Source organism: Melanostigma gelatinosum (assembly GCF_949748355.1).
Source record: "Melanostigma gelatinosum genome assembly, chromosome: 1".
NCBI classification, from domain to species: domain Eukaryota; kingdom Metazoa; phylum Chordata; class Actinopteri; order Perciformes; family Zoarcidae; genus Melanostigma; species Melanostigma gelatinosum.
The window spans coordinates 10,021,990-10,045,243 of record NC_136634.1 but is presented as its reverse complement, the minus strand read 5'-3'; the positions used below and the strand labels follow the sequence as shown (position 1 = coordinate 10,045,243).

Genomic DNA, 23,254 nt, shown 5'->3' with positions numbered 1-23,254 from the left:
AAGCATCAGTTGCTGACGCCAAGATGAGGGGTGGGGGGTTTCTGGGGGGGCACACATGCGCCTCCATAAGAACTCCCAATAGGAACCGACGGCCACTACGAGCACCATCTGACTTGCAGTCCCTTATTCATTTTGTGAGTGCTGTTAATAGCTCCCGTAGCACAGTCCACAGTCCGGCATGTGAGTCCGGTGAGGTCGATTTGCGGATGTGTGTTCAATGCTCCAGAGGGTTGTAAAGTAAAAACGTTTTGTCCAGAGTTTGGTCAGTGAGCGAGGTTTAGTGCGAAGGTGGATCGCTAGGAGCTGCACTGACCTTGGGGCTGCTTGCTGAGGACAGGACAGAATTCCTGAAGAGACACATGGTCTAGAGTGACAAGGCCATCTGCTGTAGCGCCAGCAGTAGGAGGAAGGTGGAGGGGGGGACACGGGGTGGTGAGAATTCCTTTTGCTGGGGTGTGGAGGGAGCAGATATTCTGGGATATCACTGCTAGCACTCTGTCGGGAAACGTGTTTCTTTGGCATTTTTCAAGCGCAAATCTCCCGGAGAATTCTGTACCACTTGATGGTGAGAGGGCATCGTTGCAGGGTTGAATGGGGAAGGTTCTTTTCTGGCCCTGCAGCTCTCCGAGAAGCGACTGGCGATAATGGTCTTGGTGCGTTGCCGTTTTACTTGTGTGGATTCAGTTTCCTCTCCATCTCAGCACAGCCGGAGCTGAGAGAGCGGGATCTGGTAGGCCTGCTGGCAGCGACCTCCTGAGGGATCTTCTTTGGAGTTGTTCTGTGCATGGCAAGGATCTACTTTCTTGCTGCCTCACTGAAATTGCATGGCCTAAACGAATGAATATTTTTATGAGGCGCCTTGCACCAGAGATGGGCCAGGACCAAACCAAGCAGCAGATAGAGAAGGGGCTGAGGTTGTATCAGTCCAATCAGACAGACAAAGCCCTGCATGTCTGGACAAAAGTGCTGGAGAAGACCTCAGATCCTGGAGGGAAGTTTCGGGTGTTAGGGTGCCTGATCACGGCTCACTCCGAAATGGGAAAATATAAAGATATGCTGAAGGTAAGCCTCCCAAAGAACAGTTATGCTACTCACACTTACTGTCGTCAAACAAATGTACATATATATTATGGTCTGTCCTGCTCTAAATGTCAATGTTGTCATTTGGTTTTGATACTTCATGTCAAGACAATCTCACATTTTCACTACAGTGTGGTCATATTTTGTGTTATGCAAACTGTTGAGCTGTGTGTGTGTGTGTGTGTGTGTGTGCCCCTGACTATCCTATCGATTTCATATGTCACAACATCTGGTACAGTTTGTGCTGTAGTACATTTCTGCAATGATTCAGTGACAATTGAACAAGAAGTGGAGAAGCATGGGTTCATTTGTGGCTTCCACACGATGCAGAGTAAATAAGTGTCCTGCAACCCGAGTACCAGTGTGGGGTGTCTTGTTGACATAACCATCTTTACTCAAGCAGCACCCACTCTCTTTTACTTCGCTTTAATGAGGACTTTAGAAAGTAGAGGCCCAACGTCTTTCAATAAATGCATCATATAATTGATCTTTTATTCAGTGTCTTTTTATTTTATTGATTCACAATTTTGCCTACGAGTTTTCCTCACTCTCTCTTTGCAGTACGCTCTAGATCAAATCGACACAGCCAGAGAAATGGAGGACCCAGACTACCTGACAGAAGGCTACCTGAACTTGGCGCGCAGCAATGAGAAGCTGTGCGACTTCCAGAAAACGGTGTCCTACTGTAAGACCTGCTTAAACATGCAGGGCACCACCGTCAGCCTGCAGCTCAACGGCCAGGTCTGTCTCAGCATGGGCAACGCCTTCCTGGGCCTCAGTGTCTTCCAGAAAGCTTTGGAGAGCTACGAGAAGGCCCTGCGCTACGCACACAACAACGATGACAAGATGCTGGAGTGCAGAGTCTGCTGCAGTCTGGGAAACATTTATGTCCACCTTAAGGTACTTTTGATAGAAGTGACCAGATTGTTCTGAAAGCTGACTGTGATCATTTTAATGTGCGCTCCACTGCAAAAACTACACTATTGTCTTTGCTCAGCCTTGTCTTTTCACCAAATGTCTTTTAAAAATAGTTATTGAATGGCATATTCAGCCTGAATAAGAACTTTTCTTTTTCTGTAAAATAATAATTTGTCTCAGGTTTTATATTTTGGGTAAAAGCATTCATTGGATCGCACGTGGGACTTCATTGCGCAATCATTACTGAGGTTGCCAACGTGTTTGCAGAGTATGGTAACACTGCAGAGCATCCAAGCAAACATCATCAATGGTTAGCTCATGTGGTACTGGGCATTGTGAAACACGGGCGCAGTGAGCAGGCTGCCTGGCGGGGGTTTGTGTAGTTCCCTTGACATCAGAGATGTGTAAGAGTAATCCCGTTGCTGCCTTGGGAGGATTGGTTTCAGTGGGATTGAGATGAAGCGGCATTTGAAAAATGCACTCATATTTTATGAAAGAAAACATAATTTCCCTGTTAATAATACTGTAGAGAATAATACTGCTGAATTGCCATAAGAAGGGAATAAAAAACCGAAAAGACATTTGACTAAGACACTGCCATTTGGGATATCAGAGGTCTTACTCGTCAATAACTTCTGCCAACAGGACTATGAGAAAGCCCTGTTCTTCCCATGTAAAGCAGCTGAGCTTGTCAATGACTACGGCAAGGGTTGGAGCCTCAAGTATCGAGCCATGAGCCAGTACCACATGTCTGTCGCCTACAGGAAACTAGAGCGCCTGCCAGACGCCATGGAGTGCTGTGAGGTATTGTTTTATCGCTGTCCGACGCTCAATAACTGCCCCAACTGTCCTCAAAGTCCGGACTCAGCCACACAAAGACAAACTTGCATAGCTTGTCACAAAGTCCCTGTCCCCTGATGTCTCTGGCTGTTTGGATGTCGGAGTTGCAGATACTGTCGATGTTCTGCTGACAGGTGCAAGCGCCAGTTGTTCTGTTGTACCAGGCCTTAGACCTCGACAGAAATATGCTCATAGACGGGCTGGTTTAAAGTGTTAATGAAGCTTTGGTCTTCACTCTGTTCTAATTATGTACTGAGGGTGAAAAATAGCTTGATGTCATTGCCTTGGAGTGCAAAAGTAAAGTAACAAGACAGCAGGATGCATTTTCAGATTTATTACTTTTGCCAAAGACATTTCGACAAACAATTTACACATGTTGTCCTTTTCTGAATACCAGGGTACAAGAGGAGTCCTTACGGTGAAACAACAACAACGTCAGCTTGTTTATCTTAAAATATAAAGAAACTGATAAATGAAATAGCTGCCATAACACTTTGTAAAAGTAGTTCAGTGAAATATGGCGGTGAGTTTCAGGATGCACGCGTCTTTTCATTATAAAGAACAAATTCTGTCATTCACAGAATGTTTTAGTTAAACGTACCGTGTAAATAATTTCATTCATAATAAGACTTCATTTTAAGAAGCATTGTATACATTATGGTGCTACATGGTTTAATACTGCCATTTCATTTTAATATATCTGCTGTCAATGAACCTGACTAACTTTGAAAGTCCAATTTCCAAATGATCCAAAATGTTTGATTTCCCATCATTAGATTTCAGAAGAGCTTTGGTATCACAGTCAGACAAATTCATTTCTTCTGGAAAACCTCTGTGTTTCACTTCAACAGGAGTCGATGAAGATTGCTCTGCAGCACAGCGACCGTCCTCTGCAGGCTCTGTGCTTACTAAACTTCGCAGACATACACCGCTGCAGGCGTGACGTTGATGTAAGATGCCACCCTTTGTGCAGACCTGTTGGGTTAAAGATAAGATTTTGTCTTTTGGTGTATTTATAATCATTGCTTTCTCATTTTTTCCCTTTAACTGTTTGTTGCACTGGCTTTGTATGGTGAGCTTTATGTTGGTAATTCTCTTCATCCATCTAGAAAGCATTCCCTCGCTACGAGTCTGCACTGGGTATCATGACTGAGATTGGAAACCGTCTCGGACAATCACACGTCTACCTGGGAGTTGCAAAGTGTTGGCTTCTGCAAAAAGAATTGGACAAGGTACTTATAATTATATGTACATTTCCCTTCAAATATCACACTCTTATGACTGACATCATTGTTTTATTGTTTCTCATAATAAGTGCCGGCCTCGCTGTTTATTTTGCAGGCTCTTGATTCTTTGCAGCGAGCACAGGAATTGGCAGATGGGATGGGAAACAAGGTAACTGATGTTCCACAGGACGCAAGTACAGTAGGGCTGCAACTATTAATCCATTAATAGAATTAATCGGCAAGTAGTTATCATCAAAAAATCAAATAATCGTATTAGTCAAGCAATAATGCATGAATAACAGAGTTACAGACTGGATAGAGGACGTCCACGCGGTAGGAAACAGCAGGTGGTGGTAATTGATGCCACTTCAGACCTCCGGAGTTCCTCAGGGATCTGTGTTGGGCCCTGTCCTCTTTGTTATCTTTGTTTTGCCATGTGTGATACAGTCTGATGCATATCTTTTAGCGGAAGACACAAAAATATTCATAACAGTTATTAAGGACACTGACATTGTCACAGCCCATATAAATCCTTGGTGAGATGTCATCTTGAATTTGCAAGTTTGTTCTGGTGTCCTCATGAGGTAAAATATATATAAATAATTAACAAAGTTTCAGAGAAGAGCCAATAAACTAATTCCAGGTCTGAAAGAGATGCTATATGAGGACAGGTTCAGAGAAATACAATGACCTACTCTAGTATACAGAAGACGTACGGCTGACATGATTGAGGCCTAAAAGCTTGATTACAGAATATATTATGCTATCACAGCCGAGCCTCCTTTTGGATTAATCGGTATGATTTAAATGGGAACTCCTTAAAATGATTCCCACTGATGTGTTTCTCTCAAAGGAGAAAAACACTTCTTCACACCTTTTACTGTAAAAAGCATCCAAATATAGATTCGATAAATTCTTGGAAACAAAGGATATTTTGTATGATTATGAAGCTTATTTGTGAAAATGTTATTTTATCGTGCTATTATTTAGTTGTATTCTTTGTTTGCTGTAACTGGAGAGTCTGGTGTGGATTTCTTTGTAACACATGATTGTCAACTATTGGTTTTGACAAAGCAAGACATTTAATTAAAGACGGCAACTTCGAGGGAAGTAACAACGGAATGTTTTGCTATTTTTCTCCATTTTATAGACAAAACAATTACCTTTTCTTTAGTGCCATTAACCATCACCTAATCTTTACAGCCCTTCACTCAAGTTGTCTAAATCTACAGGTCACATTGACGGTCTCTTTCTGATTTGTGTCGTTAGCTGTGTGCGCTGAAGGTGCACTGCCTGAGTGAAGGGATTTATCGGACCCGGGGGCAGCAGGAGGAGCTCAGAGAGCAGGTGGTGAAGTTCCTGCAGTGTGTCGAGGAGCTGGAGCTCTACTGCGGCATGTGTGGAGAGTCCATCGGGGACAGGGACCAAAAACTGCAGGCCTTACCCTGTTCCCACATCTTCCATCTCAAGTGGGTGTTCTAGCCCAGCGTACTACTTATCATCTTTGACACGTGTATTTCATAGATAACATGAATGATTGAGCGTGATTATTGTTGAATACAGTGAGGTCTTCAGATCTGGTCGCATTAATATGTGCATTTCTTGATTTTTACACCTCTAAAGTCCAAAGCAGTTGACACTCTGCTTTTTTTATTCTTTCAGGTGTCTGCAGACGAACGGCACGAAGGGTTGTCCTAAATGTTTCAAGTCCTCCATGAAGCCTGGATTTGTGTGATTGTGAGACTGTGTTTGTGCGTTGGATCTGCAGACGAAGCGTGAAGCCTCACAGGCTCCCGGCTGATCTGAGAGAAGCAGGCAGCCTCGGGATGCGCTGAAGACGTTTGAGGAGTAAGAATTCACTGCTCTGTGAAGAGGACGCTGAACTGAACCCAGAGTGTCGCACAGTGCGGCTCTGGGGACACGATCAAGGCATCCGTCTTATTAACAGACATCAGTCTGTGAGTTACAGCTGACGGTGGAGGTAGAACTGACTGATTTCAATACAAGCTGAAGAAGTAAGAACCTACATTGTCTCTGATGACTCTCTTTTTGTTGCAGGGTTTAAATCTAGAGGAATATGGACCGCCCAAAGAGCATTTATAACTTGTATTTGCTATTTTATGCATTAGAATTGTTTGGTGAAATGATCTTCAGTGATCTTAGTCGCAGGGTTTGTTGTTCCAGTTCCGACAATACCTTTTACACAACATCGACTTTTTCTTTAATCAACATTTTTCTGATGTTATTTAATTTATTTTTATCAGAGCACAGAGACATTTCTGAATTTAACTGATTTCATACATGGTATATTTATTACTGTATTCATGTACATACTATTCTCATGTTCATTTGTTTTAAAGGTTTGATTTATTTGAGGTGTTATGTAAAACCTAAAGATGAGCTAAAATCTCTTAACCATTCAAAATGTAGTGTGTCTTTACAGAACAGGTTCATGCAGCTGATGTTTTCCCTGACTCATCGAGATTAAGGAGCCAGATCAACACACATTGTGTTCATAGAAATTCCTTTTCTGTCCATGTTTTACTCTTAAGTCTGACATCAACATACTATTGTTGAGAAGGAAACCTGTTGGGAAAGGATCTTCTTTGACCAATCACACACTTGTCAGATAACCATTTAGAGGAGATACATGCAGTTGTTTTAATGTAGTGCTTTCATATTTGTAGTCATATGTAACTGTTTATTAATTGGTCAAATGTATTGAGATTAGGCATTGTAATCTTAAGGTGGTTTTGAGGGAGAAAGCCCCCCCAAAAAAAATTAGCTATCACATCAGATAATGTTGCATGTTTTCTTTACAATGCCAAGAAACAAAGGATTTCATCAAATTATGAATCCTTTGTAACTGCATTTATTTCGGAATTGTTTATTATAGTATTTCTTAATATTCAGTGGCTTTTACCATTCATATTCCTTATATATTTGTTCAATACATTGTTCAGTATATTCAAGTAATATTGTGATTTTGGGGAGAAAAGGCTGTCAAGTAAATAGTCCTGGTTTAAAAAAGGTTTTTCATACAGCAAACTCCCCCTAAATGTGGTTTTAGTAAGACTGTAGACAAAAGTACTCTATTACAACATTGATGCGGGACACGCATCATTTCAATTGAGTGGTCAAAACAGGATGAATAATTTCAAACAATTACTATGAATCCTTTTTGAAACATTCATAATTAAAGCAAAGAGGTGACAAACTTTTCTCATCCAATACACACAATACTGTAGCTTTAAAACTTAAAAAAGTATTTAGGTTTCTCTCTCTATAAAATGCAAATAGGGCGACAACATGAGAAGAGAGAGACCAACACATTTACTTTCACAGCTCAAGCCTCATATATGTTCCTCACGCATCACTACTCGCTCCTGGTTCTTCTTTGAAGTCATCCAACCTGTAGTGCAGTCAATGTAAAACTTCTAAAGCATGGACAATATCATCTGCACCTTTTGTTTTTGGTTCTGGGGTATAAATACAATTTCACTGACAGCGCTGCCACTCATCTTCAACGATTTAAACTACCTCTGTTTTTGCCTCTGAGCTTTGCCCTGCTCAGAGGAATAATGCAGTAATAACACAACATTTAAATACATGCAGTAGAATTCTTATGTTTTTCTAGACATGTTGATAAAACAATTGGTTTAAATGATTTAGACACTGACTTGAATGCATTGTTAATATATTTATGCATTGAGTCAAACCATGTTACTGTGTCAAATATGGAAACATTTCATAATGGAAAATAAAGTGCACCGAAAGTGAATATAAGTCTATTCTGTGATCTTAGTGCTGCTATTGACTGTTGGGTATATATGTATATATACTGTATACTACACTGTATATGATATATATATATATATAATGTCAGTCTACTACCATCATTTAACAACAATACTTGATGCGTATGGAACCAGTCGTACTAGTTTGCCGACATTTAAAGGTTTCGGGGAAGGTACTGCCTGCAGTCACACCCCCTGAAGAGCAGGAAGGAAGCGCTGCTGTAACCTCACTGTACAGGAACACTTCAGCCGGATGGCAGCGATTTCATTCTCTGAAAAGGACTTACTTTGTCCTCAATGCTCTGATATTTATTACCTTCCTGTTCTCCTACAATGTGGCCACAATATTTGCAGATTTTGTTTACAGAAATTCTGGGAATGGAAAGGATGCAAAGAATGTCCTGTGTGTCGCATTGTGTCTGTCCCTGGGAGGCCTCCTATCAATTTGGCACTAAAGATAGCTGCGGACAATTATCAAGTGCAAAAGACCATCGGGAACCAAGACGTTTGTCATCTTCACAAAGAGAAGCTGACGATTTTTTGTCATAATGACCTGGAGCCCATCTGTCTTGTCTGCCAAATGTCAAGACAGCATAAAGTTCATGAATGCTGCCCAGTGGAGGAGGCGGCAGAACAGAAAAAGGTGGAGTAAAAATAGAAACTGGGAAAATGACAGAGGGATTAACTGCACATTTACTCCAACACAAGAAACACAATCAGTGATCTGTGAGAGCAAATATTTGTTGCTACTGTGGCTGTAACATTTCTTTTTTTAGGCGTATAAGGGAATAAATTGGGCTGCAAATAACTTATTTCATATTAATGGTTTTCTCAATCAAATAATGAATCATTTTAGTCTATAAAAAGTGTATACCCCAGTTTCCCAGACCAACCAGTCAAAAACTCAACGGAATTTAGTTTACAAGGATTTAATGCACAGGAAAAGTAACAAATTGATTATTAAGATGGTTGAAAATAATTATAGATATAATATAATACAATAATACATTTTGTTTGTTGGCTAATAGATTCATTGTTTCAGCTTGAGATTTGGACTTTTAACGATTCTTTATTTGATCATTTCAGAGAGAAATTTCAGCAATTCTGGAGTCCTTAAGGAAAAAGCTCAGAACACTGAACAAGACCAAGGTGGACCGGGAGGAAACCAAAAACTATATACAGGTGAAAGTTATGAACTGAAAGTTTTGTTGTACCTCTACTCTGACTTGTATTTATGGAGGTTTTGTTAACAGGTTCATTCTGAATTTCTAGTATCACTTGTTAAATTCTTTTTCGGCACCTAAACATTCCTTTGGTTTACTGCCAAACATAACCAGTTATCTCAACATGACAGAGCCAAGCTAATCAAAGTGAGGAAGCGATTAAGGAGGGGTTTCAGAAGCTACACCTATTCCTCAGGGAGGAGGAAAACGGTAGACTGAAGCTGCTCGAACAGGAAAAGGAAATTAAGACCCAGGTGATGTGTGAGAAGCTGGAAAACATCAAGGACCAGATCAAAACCCTCTCTTCCACCATCAGTGATATTGAGGCATATCTCAGAGAAAAGGACTTATCATTTCTACAGGTACATTTGCTGTTATGTTTACACAACCACATGGCAATATAAACCAAGTTTAGTTTAGTTACTTTGAAAAAAAGTAACTTTTTAAGTTACTGTGAAAAAGTAACTTTTTTAAGTTACTTTGGAAAAAGTTACTTTCCAAGTTACTTTGAAAAAAGTTACTTTTTAAAGTTACTTTGAAAAAAAGTTACTTTTTAAAGTTACTTTGAAAAAGTTACTTTCTAAGTTACTTTGAAAAAAGGTTACTTTTTGAAGTTACTTCGAAAAAAAGTTACTTTTTTTAATTACTTCGAAAAAAAAGTTACTTTCTAAGTTACTTTGAAAAAAAGTTACTTGAAGTTACTTGAAAAAAAGTTACTTGAAAAAAAGTTACTTTTTTAAGTTACTTTGAAAAAAAGTTACTTTTTTAAGTTACTTTGAAAAAAGTTACTTTTTTAAGTTACTTCGAAAAAAAAGTTACTTTCTAAGTTACTTTGAAAAAAAGTTACTTTTTTAAGTTACTTCGAAAAAAAAGTTACTTGAAGTTACTTGAAAAAAAGTTACTTTTTTAAGTTACCTCGAAAAAAAAGTTACTTTCTAAGTTACTTTGAAAAAAAGTTACTTTTTTAAGTTACTTCGAAAAAAAAGTTACTTTCTAAGTTATTTAGAAAATTATTTACTTTTTTAAGTTACTTTGGAAAAAGTTATACAAAAAAATGTACACTCACCTTTGTGAGTGTACATTTCAAGTACAGGCGTTACTCTTTTTATCAATGCTGATTTCAAAAAGCCTTGCACCTACATGTGATTTGCATAGAACTACACATCTAACATTTTGTTAATATGATGTATTTCTATACTTTCTTTTTTAACTAAAGGACTACAAGGAGATGAAGAAACGGTATGTATAACTCACTATCTGCTATCGTTATCAGTCTCCATAAGACAATGTTGTAATGATTTCAACATGTTTCAGGGCCAAATGCAATATTCCAGACCCAGAATGTATCAGAGATATCCTGATCAACTCTGCCAAGCATCTGGGATCACTTAAGTTTGGAATTTGGAAGAAGATGGCCAACATCGTCACATGTGGTGGGTGAGCAAACAATGGCTTAAAGCAGGCATGTCCAAAGTCCGGCCCGCGGGCCAATCACGGCCCGAGGTCAGATTTTATACGGCCCGCGCCTTCTGTCTTAAAATGCATTATTTATGGCCCGCCAGCACAGTCAAAACGGAATGAATAAATCATACAAATTCAACATGCAATTCCTATTTTTACCTCATGGTGGCAGCACCACTCTGTAACTGTCTGGCTGTTTGAAATTGGCTCTGACCCTTGAACTGTCATGGCTACGGCAAGTAAAAAAAGGAAAGTCGATAATGAGGGCCGCCGCTTCCAGGAGAGGTGGAGATCGCAATATTTTTTTCACCGAAAACCGAAACAACTGTGTCTCCCTAATTTGTCATGAGACTGTTGCCTTGTTTAAGGAATATAATGTAAAGAGACACTACGAGACCAAACGTGCTAATGCTACAACAAGCTATCAGAGAGCGTCCGTGCTAGAAAAGTGAAGCAACTCCAAGATAACTTGGCCACACAGCAGCGGTCCCTTTCACATGAAAACATCATCAAAGTAAGCTGCGGAGTGGCCGTGGTAATTGCTAAACATGACAAACCTTTTACGGAATGTGAGGTTATCAAAGACTGTGTTATGAAAATAGCAGAAAACATTTGCCCCGAGAAGAAGACAGAGTTTGCTAATGTTTGCCTGGCTCGTAACACTGAAGAGCTATCATCAGATACGAAGAGACAACTTGATTTTTTTCGTGAGCCTGTTTCATGTGTGTTGAATTTAAATGTTAGACAACTTTTCATCACCCTCACTAAGTCATATTTAAGATTGTCTTGAGGTGAGAATATTGATCGGTTCCTATGTAATTAGCTTTTAGATGGCTTGTTCTTTGTTATCTGACTTTCAAGATGTGAAAGAAAGGCAGAATAGTTGTTGAGATGTGTTCACACATGAATGCTTACATTTGGTTACATTGCTATTTGCTGTCATTGAAAATAAAATGATAAAATAACAATGTATGTATAGGCTACTTGTATTGTTTAAAATAATGTCAGCAGGGACTGTTGGCCCTTGGGCATTTTCACATTATCAAATTTGGCCCTCTTTGAAAAAAGTTTGGACACCCCTGGCTTAAAGGTAAAGGTATTTACAACATACTGAATTTTGTTTATACTTCCAGCTCCCATCACTCTGGATCCAAACACGGCCCACTCTAACTTAACGTTCTCTGAAGAGTTGACCAGCGTACAATACAGCAGTAAGCAAGTCCTACCTGGCAACCCTGAACGCTGCACCAGCCGTGTGTGTGTGCTGGGAGCCACCGGCTACACATCTGGGAAGCACAGCTGGACTGTGGAGGTGGGCCAGGGCAAAGACTGGTACATCGGAGTAGCCCGAGAGTCCATCAAAAGGGAGAGTACCGTCTTCCTCAACCCCACTGAGGGTTTCTGGGTGCTCGGCCTGTGCAATGGGGACTCATTCTGGGCTGAGACCTCGCCTCGGACCAAGCTGGTGTTGAAGCAGAAGCCTGAGAAGATTACTGTGCAGCTGGATTATGACAAAGGAAAGGTTGTTTTCATCAACGCTGCTGATTTGACAGTAATACACACATTCAAAGATAGATTTACAGAGAAGATGTTTCCCTACTTCTCTCCTGGATTGTCTGAAAATGCAAACAACTCCATCCCACTGACAGTCTGTCCTCTGACAGTAACAGTGGAGGCAAAGTAGACACGAGTCAGTGGAGTTGAAGACTTTAGTGAGTGTGTGTTGTTGAGTGTGCTGCTACAACTGATAAAAATAACCAACAAGTTGTATAGTTTCAATACGTATTTCAGAAAAATAAGCAGCAAATTGTATAAAACCACACTCTTTACTATGAAGGTTAGAAAGGCAACACACTGTATATTTGATCAAATGAGACGTTTTCACACATTTGTACGGTTTATTCTTGCTCAGAACAAAGTCTCTAGTTATGTTCATTTACAGAGTGCATTTGCTGTCATTAACTGTTGTTCTCTTTGTTTTTTGGTTTCCTCTGTGATGACATATCTTTCAATTTAGAGTCCAGCTTCCTTTGCAGATAGGCTTTCTTATTGGGGTCCATGGATTTGTCTGTCTTCCCACTCCCTGCGTACAGAACGCCTTCTTTGCTTATTCTCATCCGAGCATGAGACTTGGCTTTATCTCCACAGCCGTGAACCTAAAAAGGGTTTACAACATGACAATCAAATCAGAAAAACACGACATGGCACTCAGCTTGTCGTGCTTAAAATGCCAAAAACATACATTAGAAAACCTCAACAGCAATGTCTCTTTGCAGAAGTCATGACCCGGTTACTCAGACCTTGTAAGCAGCTTCATGTAGGAACTATTTTCTTTCAACCATAGTTGAATAGCCCCCACAAGCCTAGCGCTATGTTGTCAGTCCATGAGAAGGCAGACATCTCTACGGCTGATATCTCCAAAACTAGATTATCTGAGTAATCGGGTCAGGAGTTCAGGAAAGAGACATTGCTGTTTGAGTTTTTCCAATGTATGTTTTTAGCTTTCTGTGCACTACAAGCCAAGGGCCATGTAGTGTCATCATATCTGTGAGAAGGCAGACATCTCTACGGCTGATATCTCCAAAACTAGGCAACTCACACCAAAACAATCTAGGTTGATAATTAGCACTACAAGTAAGACAAAAGATATGTATGTTTGACTTTGGGGTGAACTGTCCCTTTAAGCTGTCACTTGTGCTGAAATCAATGCACAGCCTTTAAAAAAAAGAAATGTACATCCTTTCACTGCCATGCATATTTAATACAGCGACATGGTCTAATAAACACACAAACTAAAACACTACTATCTGGTTGGTCTGTTCCTGTCTTACCTCTGGTATATGATGACTGAGACAATACTGCCTGTTGCAGAACAGGCAGAGCTGTCCGAGTGTCAGCAAAGAAGCTTTACACCTGACAAAGCTGCACACCCTTTCAGCCTTTATGACAGCGTTGATGAGTGTGTCAAAGTCATCGTCTGGAGCTGCAGCAGCAGCGATGCCGCAGGCGCCGGCCTTCATTCGGGTCTTTTCTGGTAAAGAAATATTAAGAGTCGAATTGGAGCAGACGGCTTGAAATAACACTTAAAATGAGGTGTTTCTATCACAAACCTTTAGCAGGCTTGGGCTTCTTTGATGACTGTGCCGGAGCTGGTGGGATGCGTTTCTGTTGCTGTTTCTGTTGAGCATGCTCTTCCCTCTTCTGCTGCTCCCTCTTCATCCGCTCCAAATGTAAACTTTTCAGGTGTGATGGAGGTTGACACAGCGGCTCTTTTTGGGGATCAGGGATTGTTTCTTCTTCTTCTTCTTGTGTTGGCCTCTCAGCTGGTGTTGACACCAGAGGCCTGGCGACCATGATACACCGGTCTTTACCCTCCCCTTTACTCTCATGCACGAGGCCCAGCTCCTCAGCGATCTGGTGGACCAGCAGGCGGTCATGAGAGTTAAACGATGATGGGAACTGTAGTTCTTTCTGACTTAAGTCCTTTAGAAAGCTCTCCACCTGCGCTCTGATCTCAGCACACCTGTTCTTCTTCTGCTCCTCCTCCGTCAGTGCCGTCATGCAGGACGTTGTGTGCTTCTCGGTACCAGCAGCAGTTTCTTTACTGCTGCTACCAGTGGACTTCTTTTGTTGTTGCTTCGCCCTGCTCGGAGGCTGATCTTTAACCTTCTGTTTGGTGGACGTGGAGCTGCTGGCAGACGCACTAGCCTTCGTGTCTTTGTGGTCACGGGTGTAGTTCTGTGGCACGATGTCCTGGATGTACTCAAATGCTGTTCTGACCTCGCCAAACTCAGTCATATGATTGATCAGGGACTTCAGGAAAGCATGACTCTGGACAGTCTGGGTGTCGCACACAACAGCGACGTGACGTCTTGCGCGTGTAACAGCCACATTAATCCTTCTGTCCTCTGCCAGAAATCCAACTCCCCCTAAAATAAAGGAATGAACAAATACATGAATGATTGCTGCACACAATCACGGTGTGGCTGAAACTGCTAAATAAGTTACCCTTTCTGTTGGACCGAACCAACGACAACACCACCGCCTCTTTCTCCCGGCCCTGAAATCCATCCACGGACTTTATCTCCAGCTCTGGATGCCTCGCAGAAAGTTTCTGACGCAGAAGATGGACCTATTACAGAGATAACACGTCAACACACAAGTCAATTACTACTTTTGAGACACAGCTGTAAGGTATTTTGATTTTGTACGGATTGTATTTGAATTGCCGTGAAAGTGTAGATCTCTTTTTTTTAAATTTTAAATGGAAATTTAAGTTCTGCATTATTGCTATGACTCGGTACAGTAGTATTAGTTGATGTGGGAACATTTTACACTACAGTCCCTCAAACCACTGACTTACTTGTAGATTGTATGGAGCAATAACAGCGATGTCTTTAGCTTTAACCCCAGCTCCAGTCAAGGCCTTTATGTGCAGCTCAACAATGTCTACCTCACCTGAGGAAATTATAGTCAACCGTGTTAGAGCCCACAACACACTGACTGTAATGAAATGTGATTTCTTGCAATAAAAATGACTAACCCTGATTGCCTTTGGACTGCTCATCTGTGACCTCCATCTCACTCAGACCGCAGCCTGCAGTGTCAATAAGAAGAAGTGGCGTGCTGGTCTCTTCAACACAGGTGACTCCTGGTAAATCTCTTCAGCATCAAAGACATCAGATTTTTTTACTTTAATGATTTATCATTCACTGAAATACAAACGTGACATACTTTCCATCATCGAGCTCGCACTCACTTCAACAAGTGTCCCTCTACAGAGCTGTGGGCCGTTAGTCTTCCCTGGTACATCTCTTTGGAGGCCCAGGTCATGATGGCACTGTGCATGCGGTACTGAACCGTTAGCATCCGGACCACTGAGTCCCCATACATCTGGATGAGTCTCTCCATGAGACTGAGAGACAGGCCTTTTGATGCAGCCCTGTGGCGCACAAACCGAAAACAATGTGCGGTAAACTATAAAAATCTGAAACAAGATCTTATAAAAAAACAATCTCACTATGGTCGATGGGGTCCGACAAGAACACACATGTTCTGCCATAGTTAGAACAGTTTTCTTTATTTCATGTGAGAGATTTCTGTATTTGTCTTTAACGTGTCAGTGGTTTAACGTGGGCTGGGCTCAACTGGAAAAAGATGATGTCACATCTTTCTCTGCACCAATGAGAATTTAGCATTTGAACCAAATTGGATGAGTGTTGTTGACAGTTGCCCTCATTGAAATCTGATCAAACCAAACCCCATGTTGTTATTTAAGAGCTTAACTCATGAATGAAGAAATATTCTGATGTGTTTACAGGAGCTCTTTGGACATTTCTTTAACATTTTTGTCACAGGACAAATGCAAAATCTTGAATGTTATTTGCATGTGAATGAAAAAAAAGAGGAGTTTCTTTACTTTTGTGATTTGATAGTAGGTGGTAGCTGCTTGTAGTCTCCAGCCAGAACGCACTTGCGTGCTCTGAGCAGGGCGATCCAGCAGCTGCTCTCCAGCGCCTGAGCGCACTCGTCTATCACCACCCAATCAAAATGCTCCGCCGGCAGGTACTTCAGAGGGCCTTCGCCACCAGCACCTAAACACAGACAAGTGCACTGTGATTGTCTTTTATCATCGCTGCAACGACTGAATGACATTTTCCTTCACTCACGGCCAATACTGACCTGTGTTGGTTGATAACACGACATCGGCCCTTTTTAGGATCTGGGCAATGGCTGTTGCTTCCCTTGATTTGAGCTCTTTTCTAAGCTCCCCAATTTCTCTTTTGAAGTTCACCCGCTCTCCCTTTTCACGCATTTTCTTCATTCCAATCTTGAAAAAGAAAAAAAAAAGAAAATAAATTGTTTTTATATGTACAAGTCAGTCAAGATGGCACACATGCCAGGAGGCGCACACGCTAAACTACTTACAAATGCTTTATCGATGTCTTTACGGATGTCAGCGATGATGTTTGCGTTGTCACTCTGCGCGAGGATGGCGTCAAGAGAATGTTTCTGTATGGACTCCAGGAGTCTGGCAGGGTGACCCAGCCGGAGCACCTTTGCCTTGCACCGGGCTAACCTCTCCACTAGATTATCCACGGCCACGTTAGAGGGCGCACAGCAGAGGACCTGCACAAACACAGAATCAAAATGTGAAAATGAGCCCGTCTAGACTGAGATGCTGCAATGACAACTGACAGAACACAGTAAATGTAACTGCATTAATCAGTAAGAGACACATATTCATATATATATATATACACTAATAAATATCAACTTTCTGCACCTTTTGGCCTTGTTTGACTGCTTGCAGGATGATCTCCACCACTGTGGTGGTTTTCCCAGTGCCTGGTGGTCCATGAATCACAGCCACTTCTCTCTGAGACAGCGTAAAGGACACAGCTTCTCTCTGAGAATCATCCAGGTCTGAGTTAAAGAACTGAACGTCGTCTGATGAAACAAAATAGGATACAAAGAATTGTACGTGGATCGTATGATTCATGCAATGTTTTGAAATCAGAGTAGAGTATGTTGCATACTTCTGTAAAAGCAAACCAACAAGCACAATTTCACAGAGCAACTATCTTTTGATTATGTTTGCTGAGTAAAGTGTGACTGACTTGGCTGTGATTGATTAGACGGTTTGGAGTCTCCAAAAAGAACATTTATCAGATTGGCAGCTGGTCCATTGCGGTATCCATTTAATGTATTCAAGGCACTGCAAGCAAAAGAAACACAGAGAAAATAAGTTGTTTCAAGTTTTCATAATTCACTTGTATCGTTCTTATATAAAAACTCACTTTTTCATCCGTTTGTAGGTGACGTCATTTGCCAACTTTAAGAGGTTGTGAAGCGCATCCGTATCAAAGCTGAGGCCGTCCTGTAAGTCGTCGAAGGCCACGTTTATAGAAGCTTGGCTGACCCTCGTCACTATTCCTGTGCCAATCTGTGAGGCCGGGGTGCATCCACCGGTGTCATACAAGCCAACTATGTCCCCTGTAACAAAAGACATCGATGTCACATGAAGCAAAATGTGAAGCTAAAGTCACAAAGAAAACCCACAGATCCCATGTTTTATTCTTCCATCTCACCAGGTCCAAAGCTGTTGCTTGGCAGAGATGAGAACCCAAGATGCTTTCTCGGCTCAAGGACGATGACTGTGCGGCCGTACAGGCCTGTGGACTGACTTCCTATCTGCAATTTCAGCAGGCAAACTCCTTTATTTTGAAGATCCTTGAGAGAGATGTTCTCCTGCCATATCCTGAAGGCAAAAAACAAGACATTTTATAACGCCATTACGTGACGCAGCATCCTGTGTTTTTGAAGCTTGACCAAAGTCATTCATTGAAGTGCAGAGAAAAATTGCTGAAAAAATGAAGAAAAGTATCACAGTCTGGATGTTATGTTACATACCTGGTCTCCTCTATTTCAGCATCCCTCTCCTCCTGTAGGAGCTCGAGTGTCTTTGACACAAATTGTTCAACCGCCATCACTCACTAAAAACAACCAAAAGATGACCAGTGTTACAGAACAGATCAGAGCTACTTCACTGAAGCTAGAGACAAACCAGAAGAGGTCCTACTCACTACCTGCTGTTCAGTTGTAATGTTATATACACACACCAGCTCACATTTGACTGATAACACATGTTGTAATTTAAGGATAGGTAAGGGGCAAATCACACCAGTGGTGGAATATAACATACTACTTTATTAATTATTCAAGCACCACACTTAAGTCCAGCTCTAAGGTATTTCTACTTTAATAGAGTATATCCTATGCTACTATATTCTCAGATAATGTTGTTTTATGTGTTATGTTGCATTACTTTGGGTAAATGTGTGTTACTCCTACTTAAGTAACGTTATAAAGCCTATGCACTTCTTCCACCATGAGTATACATGACAGATATATGCTAACGCTTCATGAATGCTCACGTTAGCTTGCTAGCTACACTGCACTCTTACTTTAGCAACAGTTAGCACAAAAGCCAGAAGGACACTCACCTGCTAATGAAGATGTCAGTTAGATTATCTGAGTAGAGAACAGCTGAGGAGAGAAAAGCTGATGTTAAGCTCTTACAAGTGTCTTGCTAATATCTTCAAACGCACAACACCAGTGTGTTTGTTTGACTCATGTCGTCTTCCTTCATTATGCTAGCTAGCTTGTCAGCCTTCTAGCTACACTGCCACCTAGCTAACTGCTCAGATGACTTCCCTTCACACACATTTTATTTTGACAATCACACACAGCAGCTTCGTTGACGCTCGAGAAACACGCTGAGCTAAGTTGTCAATCAAACTGGCACAAAACCCGCCCGACAGTCAAAACCAGGGCTGTTCATAATGTAATGTTGCACTTACAGAGTCGGAGACAGGGTCCTTTCAAGAGGTTTATTCACCAGAACCGTCACTCTTATTTCCGAGCAACTTTAGCGAACATTATTCGTCTGTCGACTAGTGTGTTTTTCACAACAATAACAACTCTCCTTCCGGTTCCGGTCTAACGCCACAATCACTAGCTCCCGACACAGAACAGGCAACCCACTGTACAGGGTCGCTACAATAATACATGTTATATTTCTGCAGTATGAGCGGAGTATTGGCTCGTGGTTCTGTGTGACTTCAAAGCGAAGCAGGATATGCTAGTTTCTAATCTACCAGATCTCTGTCAAGAAGGAAGCACTTGCACTGCAAACCAGCAGACTCCGAGCTAACCAATTTTATATTCCACTGCTTTCACCACTCCTGTTCACTGCGTGTTTTAGAAATGAGAACGACATTATTCCTGCTGCACGCCATCTCATGCTGCAGCTTGTTGGTCAGTGCCACTCTTTCAAAAACTGATGCAAAGAAGTCGCACAAAGCTGAGACTGAGGTGAGTATACTTCATGGGTGAATGTTTGTGTAAACTGTGTTATGCTGTCAGTTCAGGTCATACAAGTCCTTCTCTGTTTGTCTGGCATATGTTACTGGACTGGTCTAGAACCAGGAAGAGGCCCTGATCCTCAACCGTCATATCAGTCACGATTATGGCCATCTGTCACTGAAATGTGCAGTTTTTCATTTGATCTCACTGTCTAGACATCTCCAGCTGAGTTGTCTGTGTTGGAGAGAGGCCTCGTTGTGTCAGACCCGTCCTGGAAAGACATAGTGAAGGAGGAGAAGAGACACTCGGCTCAGATCAAGAGAACCTTTCAAGGACCGGTGCTCGGATATGTCACCCCTGTAAGTCACCGGCATACATGTTGCTGTTCAACATTTGACAACACAGCATAAAGGTTCAGATTATTTCAAGTCTGTCTCAATGCAACACTCACATGCACACGAGTACATTGGAAGTGTTTGTCCCTGTGGTTTTCTTAGTCAAATTAAGTACCTCCCAAAATGTATCTGTTTATTGTAACACGCCGTCTTCGTGTGTCAGACTGTTACTTTGCAAAGTAACGATAAAAGTACTTCAACAAAAAATACTCAACTGTGAAGGCCCGTGCACACTTCCAATTTCTTGGAGACAAACTAAAAACAATAACTTTGGTCGAGCCGAAACTATTAGTTTATTAATTGATTCACAGAGAATTAATTGGTCACTGCATTGATGATGAATTAATTATTTAACTTCTTTTTTTTCAAGCACAAATACCAAATATTTGCTGATGCCAGGTTCTCTACAATATAGATTTACGGCTTTCATTCGTCTTATATGATGGTAAATTTAGTGTCTGTGAATTGTGATGGTCTTTTTATTTTATTTTCTGAGGTGATGAAGCTGAACAATGAAAATGATTTTCACTTCTGGCCCATATCTTTAGAAGTAACCCTCGTAACACTGCTTATGTATGCGGACGTTATCGCTTTCCTGCCGGTATAGAAAGGAAGAATGATTGCAGTGAAAGATAATTCCTTCAACATACACATAGACATTGTTTGTGTGTACAGTAGCTTGTTTTGACTAAATATCTCTAAATTGCACGTCTTATTTACCCCCCCATCTTCCAGTGGAATTCCCACGGTTATGATGTTGCCAAGACGTTTGGTGCTAAACTAACGTCAGTGTGTCCAGTTTGGCTTCAGCTGCGCCGGCGGGGACCCGAAACCTTTGACGTTACAGGACTCCACGATCATGACCCAGGTAAAGCCTCCACGTCACTGACAGTCAAGTGGAAGTTGTTTTCGAGTGATTAATGTGCATAAAGGGATCTTTTTGTCTGTCCAGGCTGGGTCAAAGGCGTACGCAAGTCAAACAAAAAAGTCCGGATGGGTGAGTAGATGTCCCCACTGCCCACAACGCAGAACTGTTAATGTGTGCAAGTGCTTTCAGATGAGTCTCTATTGTTTAGTTATTCATTTTCGATGCTTTCTTTTCTTTACCCTCAGTGCCTCGGCTGTTATTTGATGGCTGGTCTTACCAGGATTACACAAGTGTGCTGGGGAGTGAAGATGAAATTGAAGAGCTGGGAAGTGAGCTAGTGGATGTTGCAAAGGTAAGTAAGTGTTGTGTTTAGCTTTCACTCCCTTAGCGACAGTGTTTGTCCTGCGTCTAATGAAGTTGTGGCTTGCAGACTGAAGGTTTCGATGGTTTTGCGTTGGAGTTGTGGAGCCAGCTGGGAGGTAAAAAAAGAAAGTGAGTTATTCTGTTGACACACCTTTATCTGATCAGCATATTTTCTTTTGTCAGAGGTGATGACGGAAATACAAAATAATCAAATGTGTAAAATCTCTGTACAGGGAGCTGGTCCATATGGTGAAGCACATATGTGAGACTTTGAAGGCAAAACGATTAGACTGCATTCTTGTCATCCCACCTGCTGTGACGAGGTGAATGAAAATGAGTTTTCTTTCACTGCCTACAAAAGCTAAACATTTTTCAAAGTGCACCGAAATTGGTGCTGATTTTTTTTTTAAATCAATTTTTTTCATCACAATCAGTGTGGGGGAGCCGGGTATGTTTGGCAGGGAGGAGTTTGAGCAGTTGGCCCCTGTAGTGGATGGATTCAGCCTGATGACGTACGAGTACTCCAGTGGTACCAGGTGAGTGTCAGACACAGTGAGGTCTATCGATGGAAATGTTTCAGGTAGTGACAGCAGAGCAACTGACAGCTACAAGAAGATGCACAGCATTAATGCAGGCAATGTTGTGTTTTTTAAATTTATAATAGACCGGGCCCGAACTCCCCGCTGCCTTGGGTGAGAGACTGTGTTCTACAACTTGCTCCCAACACTCAGTGGAGGGAAAAGATCCTGCTTGGACTCAATTTGTATGGCCTTGATTATGCAAGCCAGGGAACAGAGCCAATCGTGGGAGAAAGGTGAGACAGTACTGTGACTACTGCTGGAATACCTTATTTACATTTTTACGTTTCAATCTGATTTAGCATTGTGGTAAACATTGTCTGACTCCTGATGCATGATTTTCAAAAGATAAATCAGAATTGATCGTAGAGATATCGTCTTTTTCCTACACTTTCTTCTTCCTTGGTGCCTATATGACCCATCATTTCATAATATACTTGTTTTCAGAAAATAAACTGCCCAAGTTGACATTTATAAGTTGTAGATTTGGGTATGTTATGCAAGTAGCAGCTTATGTAGCCTCAAGCCGCTAGCATCAACCAGTGATGTGGAGGAGGCTACAAAGGTCTGGTAAACTCCACACCCCCAGATGTTAAAGTCTGTAAAATCACTGGAGTTCCCATTTACAGCCCCTGAAAGCTTTCCTAATTATTTCTAAAAAATAAAATACCCATGACCAAATAAGCAACAATCAAAGTTAAAATTTGGGGGAATAAAACATCCGGTTGACCAACTAAAAAGCAACAAAAACATGATTTAGATTTTCTTTCTTGGTTATTTAGTTTCATTTGAAATAACCAAGACTATTCTAACTCTACGAAATTGCAAATTTGGGTCAGACAGTACAACAGCAACAAGCCAAGAAGTCATAGTCGGACGAGAACAGGAAAGGTCCTTGAACAGGGTCTTGCATTTGTCTCTGATTTCCTGAAGGTACATCGAGATTTTGCGAGAAAACAGGCCAAAGCTTCTCTGGGACGAATATTCTGCAGAGCATTATTTCAACTACAAGAGGTGCTGATTTAACTCCACTCAAAGTCAACAAATTATGGCTTCAATTTTAAACTTCCCACAGCATCTGTTAACGATAACTGTGACGTTCATTTCAGGAGCAATGCAGTTAAGCATGTGGTGTACTATCCGTCACTGAAGGTAAGTCTTTAGCACATTTTAAGATTATTAAAGAAGTGTTTTCATTATGTTTACTGCTACATGGGGAGACTAACTTTTTTTTTAATTTACTTTTTTACAGTCACTCTTCCTGAGGATCTCTTTAGCTACTGAACTGGGAACAGGAATTTCCTTATGGGAATTAGGACAAGGACTGGACTATTTCTATGATCTCCTGTGAGAGTTGGACTGATAGTGAAGACTTTGGACCAGCAGCACATGGATTTTGGTCATGAAAGTGTTGAGAAATCTTCTCTACGTGAACAAATCTGGGATTTGTTGATTTAAACGATACTAGCAGCAGACACAAGGTACTTCAGTATGTTTTATTCCTCATCGTCGGTGATATTGTGGAAAAAAGAAAAATCAACTTGTACAGTTTAGTCAAAGTGCAGTGACTCGTCTCCCTTCAACAACAGAGGGTGCATGATCTGTATAACTTTTGAATAAAAGGTTATATTCTCTTG

General features: G+C 41.2%; 4 protein-coding genes across 4 annotated transcripts; 3 read left to right on the top strand and 1 right to left on the bottom strand.

The window, feature by feature from the left end:
• The first annotated feature begins 74 nt into the window (after positions 1-74).
• rapsn (receptor-associated protein of the synapse, 43kD) lies at positions 75-7,828 on the top strand. The gene is made up of 8 exons (XM_079297030.1): positions 75-1,062; positions 1,642-1,980; positions 2,644-2,802; positions 3,690-3,788; positions 3,948-4,070; positions 4,180-4,233; positions 5,334-5,533; positions 5,727-7,828. Exons 1-8 carry the CDS (start codon positions 838-840, stop codon positions 5,797-5,799), a joined length of 1,272 nt encoding a protein of 423 aa, XP_079153156.1. The 5' UTR covers positions 75-837; the 3' UTR covers positions 5,800-7,828.
• Positions 7,829-8,114: 286 nt separating this feature from the next.
• LOC306777610 (zinc-binding protein A33-like) lies at positions 8,115-12,246 on the top strand (the record flags this gene model as incomplete). The annotated part of the gene is made up of 6 exons (XM_079268773.1): positions 8,115-8,504; positions 8,948-9,043; positions 9,216-9,446; positions 10,301-10,323; positions 10,399-10,517; positions 11,679-12,246. 6 exons carry the CDS (start codon positions 8,115-8,117, stop codon positions 12,227-12,229), a joined length of 1,410 nt encoding a protein of 469 aa, XP_079124899.1. The 3' UTR covers positions 12,230-12,246.
• On the bottom strand, positions 12,247-18,714 carry ighmbp2 (immunoglobulin mu DNA binding protein 2). Its single transcript, XM_079268763.1, has 16 exons — positions 18,552-18,714; positions 17,959-18,041; positions 17,637-17,806; positions 17,346-17,541; positions 17,166-17,263; positions 16,832-16,995; positions 16,474-16,674; positions 16,228-16,375; positions 15,965-16,139; positions 15,305-15,487; positions 15,089-15,207; positions 14,909-15,003; positions 14,554-14,677; positions 13,656-14,474; positions 13,377-13,576; positions 12,247-12,701 (listed from the first exon to the last, which is right to left on the bottom strand). The coding sequence occupies exons 2-16, from the start codon at positions 18,033-18,035 to the stop codon at positions 12,504-12,506; spliced, it is 2,967 nt and encodes a 988-aa protein (XP_079124889.1). The 5' UTR covers positions 18,036-18,041; positions 18,552-18,714; the 3' UTR covers positions 12,247-12,503.
• Positions 18,715-18,981: 267 nt separating this feature from the next.
• On the top strand, positions 18,982-23,254 carry chid1 (chitinase domain containing 1). The gene is made up of 12 exons (XM_079268785.1): positions 18,982-19,422; positions 19,629-19,772; positions 20,544-20,676; positions 20,761-20,805; positions 20,922-21,028; positions 21,107-21,168; positions 21,273-21,362; positions 21,474-21,575; positions 21,704-21,853; positions 22,551-22,631; positions 22,727-22,769; positions 22,870-23,254. Exons 1-12 carry the CDS (start codon positions 19,315-19,317, stop codon positions 22,966-22,968), a joined length of 1,164 nt encoding a protein of 387 aa, XP_079124911.1. The 5' UTR covers positions 18,982-19,314; the 3' UTR covers positions 22,969-23,254.